The 5,454-nt window shown below is 45.8% G+C and overlaps 1 protein-coding gene across 1 annotated transcript; it reads left to right on the plus strand.

Annotated features, from left to right (window-relative positions):
* The first annotated feature begins 1,034 nt into the window (after nt 1-1,034).
* Nucleotides 1,035-1,976, plus strand: LOC146812856 (zinc finger BED domain-containing protein 5-like). Its single transcript, XM_085615217.1, has one exon. It carries the CDS (start codon nt 1,035-1,037, stop codon nt 1,974-1,976), a length of 942 nt encoding a protein of 313 aa, XP_085471343.1.
* The last annotated feature ends 3,478 nt before the right edge of the window (nt 1,977-5,454 follow it).

Consider the following 5,454-nt stretch of genomic DNA (forward strand, 5'->3'; position numbering starts at 1 on the left):
TCTGTTAACTGACAGATGTGGTGGGCCAAGTGAGAGATGTTCTTGTGCTGTGTTTCATAAAATCCAAGAAGGTGAATCCAGAATCCATACGACCATACGTGATGCACCAGATCAGTAGAATTTTTTTTTTGTTGCTTCCAATAGTAATCCTGTAATACAGAAATGTCAGGTTTCAGTAGCAAGCCGTCTGTGATTGGATCAAACACATTAGCCAAACATGAAATGCGGCCTTTGGATGGTCAAATAGTGAGGGTACCACCGCACTTGAAATTATTTCTCTTCTCTTCCCCATCTTATTACCGGATACTTAAAGTTTTAATTAAACAACATGCCAGTCCGCTCCAAGGTTTGTTCCGAGTGATTAGCCATGATGGAATGAGAAGGACAAACTGTCACACATGTTAATAATTACCAATTATTCATTATAGACTTTAGCATCGGTATGTAGGAGAGGTATTGGTTTATCTGATGCTCTATCCATTTCTTACATTCTTTTAATCAAGGGAAGGATATCGGCTCTACTGTTCCATTGTAGGCGACACTTGGCCCCGGGCGATCTCCCTACAGCTCTGAAAATTATTGAATTCGGAGTGTGTTTATTAAAACATTAAGACATTTTACATAATAATCCACATGCAGGCTCGACTCTACAGCTGCTCCTTCATTTGTTCACATTCACATGATTTGGAAATGTTGCCTTCCAACGAGGGGGAATTAAAAGTACTGAGAAAGGTCCCATGGCTTGTACTTTCGTTCACTTTCATGTTCTTTTGTCCCTTTTAGCTGTGTTTAAGCCTAGATTATCCTAGCTCCTTTTTTGCTTTATTTTAAGTGATAACACATTATTACAGCTTTTATGAATACTTTACTCTCTGGGTTAGCTTTGTACTTGGCATCAAGGGCTCTCTCTGAGAAACCATCCAGTCACAATTTGCTCCTTATAGATACAAATCTTAAATTTCTTTTATAGGTAACTTGCAGGTGCAGCGTCCTTGTGTATGCCTAGTACTGAGTGACAGTGAGATACTGCAGTGATGAACACGTTTTTGAAAAGGAAAGAACTGGACTCTGAACAAAATTTAGAGCCAGATGAGAGCCCAAGTATGAGTGGGGATCAAAAGAAAGCAAAGATGGTTAGCTCAAGCAAATTCTCTGGCACAAGGCAATATAGCGAAAGCTATATTTCATTTGGATTTACTGTCACCGGAGATGCAAACAAACCAACTCCACTGTGCGTGGTGTGTGGTGAAAAGCTAGCTAACAGTGCTATGGTCCCAAGCAAACTTAAACGCCATCTCCAAACGAAACACCCTTCGCTTCAAAACAAGAATGCGGACTATTTTGTTCGCCTGCGTGAAAACACGGAGAAACAGGCAACTTTCATGAGAAAAACCACAAAGGTAAATGAAAGAGCTCTTAAAGCTAGCTATCAAGTTGCTAAACTTATAGCCAAGTCAAAAAAGTCGCACACTGTGGCAGAGACATTAATACTTCCCGCCTGCAAAGCTATTGTAGAGGAGATGCTCGGACCTGAAGCAGCTAAGGAAATAGCCAAAGTCCCTCTCTCAGACAACACAATTTCCAGACGTATTAATGACATGTCTGCAGACATCGAAAGTGTGGTTTTGGAAAAGATCCGTATCAGTGAGAAAATTGCATTGCAACTTGACGAGTCTACTGATATCAGTGGACATGCTCAACTCTTGGCCAATGTGCGTTTTGTTGATGGTGATACAATTAGAGAAAACTTCTTTTTTTGCAAAGCATTGCCAGAAAAAACAACAGGAGAAGAAATTTTTCGGGTCACATCAGAATACCTTGAACAAGGAAGACTTAAGTGGGAAAACTGCACAAGTGTCTGCACCGATGGAGCTGCAGCCATGGTCGGGCGCACCAAAGGCTTTGTAAGCAGAGTGAAGGAAAGAAATCCAGATGTGCTTGTTACGCATTTTTTTTACACCGTGAGGCCCTCGTAGCCAAGACTTTACCAGCAGACCTAGTTCATGTGTTGGATGATGTTGTGCGCATGGTAAACTTTGTAAAGTCACGACCCCTGAAAAGTCGCATATTTGCAGCTTTGTGTGAGGAGATGGGAGCGAAGCATAAAACCTTGCTGTTTCATACAGAGGTCCGGTGGTTGTCGCGTGGCAAGGTCTTGGTTCGTGTGTATGAGCTGCGGGAGGATCTTAAAGTGTTTCTGACAAATGAGAGGCCAGATTACGCAAAGCTGCTTGCAAGTGATGAGTGGTGTGCAAGGCTGGCATACCTGGCAGATATATTTCATCATCTGAATGAACTGAACACACGAATGCAAGGCCGAAATGAAAACCTGCTTACAAGTACAGATAAAATAAATGGATTCCGTTCAAAGGTGAAACTCTGGCATCAACACGTGGAAAGTGGCAATCTTGAAATGTTCACACTCACCAAGCAATGGCAAGGTGTTCACACTGCTGCACTGTGTGAGATAATAGTTAAACATTTAAAAACTCTCGAGGAGAGGTTGTCATTTTTTTTCTCTTCAGTCTCCACTGAATGCCTTGACTGGGTTAGGGACCCTTATAGCTCAGCATCAGTTGGTGGAAAGGAAATGACTTTACAGGAGCAGGAGGAACTAACTGAACTGAGGCAAAATCGTGGTTTCAAGCTAAGATTTGCTGATCTACCTTTGGATAGTTTTTGGTTGGATACTGCCAAGGAGTTCCCCCTTCTGGCAAACAAAGCTATTTTGACATTGCTCCCATTTTCCACTACATATCTGTGTGAGATGAGCTTTTCAAGCATGATTGCTATAAAAACTAAATACAGAGAGAGACTGAGAGCTGTTGACGAAGAGCTACGTGTGTGTCTTTCTTCGATTCCAGCCAGAATATCAGCTTTGTGTTCAGCCAAACAGGCCCATGTTGCGCACTGATCAATAAGTATTTTATAATTTTTCATATTTCTGTTTACTTACTATTTCATAATAAAGTAATTATAAAATACTTTCTTTGTGTTTATTTGATTCCTATTCAAGAGAATTACTTTATATATAGTCAATATAGGCACAGAGTTACATTTTTTAACATTTTCTAATGGTGGTGTGCCTCGTGATTTTTTTCATGAAACAAGTGTGCCTTTGCCCAAAAAAGATTGAAAAACACTGCCCAAGGCAATGTGTAAAGTATTTGCACGTAACAACTACAATGACCCCCCCTAGTACACCACAAACGTAGACCACACAGGTAAGTATATCAAAAATATTACTTTATCTAGTTTCAGCAGTGGAAATCAATTATCATAGCGTTGCACATTAATCGTTTTCTTAGGTTGTTAGGAGCGTAAAAAGATAGTCTCTAGTCTCTCGTGGGACTTCGTATTCAAAGAAAAAGAATAAGTTCGTAGGCTTTCAGTAGTTAAATACCCACGTTCCTCCAGCGGTGCCTCTTGCGCTTATAACTAAAGCGCTCCTCTCGGGCTGCTCGGTGCAGGGTTTTCACAGCTCCCGAGCGATGGACCAATCCGGTCGCGGCTCCCTCGACGAGCCCCCCCAGTGACGGTGTCGACGTCAGCGGAGTCAGCCACTCGCAGCGCGGCTCCTCCAGCCAAGCCCCCTACCAGCAACCAATCAGGTCGCGGCCTCCTCGTTCTCTTCTCCGCGGCTTCGCAGAGCGGGGAAGTGCAGCTTTCGATCAGTTTCAGGCCCCGGGATCGCGGCGGTGAATCGCGGACAGGAATTTCCAAGGCGCCCCGTGTCAGCGGGTCGATCGTGACGCCGCCAAGCCTCACAGCGGCTCCGTTAGCACGGGGGATGCCCTCAATCCTGCGGCCACAGCAGTACACGTGCCGATGAGCACGTCGATCTTCTCCACGCGGCAACCGGTGTCAGACCCAAGATCAGCGCGGCGCTCTCCAGCAAAACAGAGAGCAGCCAGCGCACTCCCCGGGGCAGATGTTTAGAAACTTGGCAGAAACAGCCCACGGTCCTTGCAGCACACAGCAGCACAGAGGGGACACAGCAGAGTCTTAAAGTCTTGGCAACCTTTCTGTCCCTGGGTTGCAAAACAGGAGGCCAGCTCTTCTCAGGCCCTTGGAGATTCAGAGTTGAAGACACAGCACACAGCAAAGTCTTGTCAGGTCAAGTAGGCAGGGTCACAGCACACAGCAAGGCCCCTTCTCCTCCTCAGCTTCAGTTGCACAGCAGAACAGGTCAGCCCTTAGAGCACACAGCAAGGCAATCTTCCTTCAGTCCTTCAGCAGTCCGTCTTTCAGCAGAGGTTCCTCTTGATTGTAGAATCTAAAAATCTGTTGTCAGGGGTCTTGTACTTATACCCCTAAAAGTCTTTGAAGTCTTTGTGCAAGTGGGTCCTGAGCCCGGTCTGATCCAGTTCTGGGTGTTGCTGGAGCACTTTGTTTTCCTGGCTTCTGCTTTCTTTTCAGAGTGAGGGGCAGAGTCGTCAGCCGCCCAGCAGGAGGTGGAGCCAGCAGTGTGGCAGGCAGGCACAGCCCTATTCACTCCCAGGTGCTATCTCCTCCCTACACTCTACTTGCAAATGTCGCCATTCAGCAAAGGGCTGACTCAGCCAACCTCCTGCTGGATCCCCAGCCCCTGTCACTCTCAAGCCAGACAGTCAATCCACAAGCATGCCCAGGCACACAGAAGGGTCAGACAAGAGAACAGCTACTCTCTAAAAAGTACTATTCTCCAACTCAGGATTTAAAAACAACCTCTCCTAAAAGATGTGTTATTAAAGGCTGAGCTCAGAGATATCAAACACTCATGTCTTATCTTGTTCCTATGAGAAGATAGGCGGATAGCCATTGGCACCAGCCTCCCCCATGTTAGCCTATGGAGCAAGATAACCTTGCAGCAGTGAACACACAAAATGGCCGCTGTTCACTACCAGAGCATGATACCTGCACTAGTACATGCTCTACCTTTTACATACACTGCACCCTGCCCAGGGGGGTACCTTGGGCCTTCCATAGGGATGACTGACGTGTATAAAAAGGGAAGGGTTAGGCCCTGTCAGTGTGGACACTGGCCAGGAGGACATGGCAGTCCGGGGACTGCAGGCAGGCCTGCGGTGGCAGGCCTGGGACACCATTTTAGGGCTACACAGGTGGGTGGCGTAATCAGCGCTGCAGACCCACTAGTAGCATCTGTCATCACCAGCCCTGACACACACAGTGCACTTTACTAGGGACTTCATGGTGATACAGATATGCCAATCAGGTATATCCAATCAATATGATATTTTACACAGGGAGCACTTACACTCTGGCACTGATTAGCAGTGGCAGAGTGTCCAAAGCATCTAAACCAGCAAAAACGAAATCCAGCACAGCGTCACAAATCCAGGTAGTAGAGGCAAAAGTTAGGGGAAAAACCCACGCCAAGGATGTCAGGTCTAACACGTGTCCCCTCCAGCTGAAAGTGGGGACAACTACCCACCCTCTTGGGAGTTCTCATCA

This window comes from Triturus cristatus, chromosome 7, assembly GCF_964204655.1.
Source record: "Triturus cristatus chromosome 7, aTriCri1.1, whole genome shotgun sequence".
Taxonomy (NCBI): Eukaryota; Metazoa; Chordata; class Amphibia; order Caudata; family Salamandridae; genus Triturus; species Triturus cristatus.

What these genes read in the sequence shown, in the direction of transcription:
- LOC146812856 (XM_085615217.1), top strand. Translation starts at nt 1,035, where the DNA reads ATGAACACGTTTTTGAAAAGGAAAGAACTGGACTCTGAACAAAATTTA.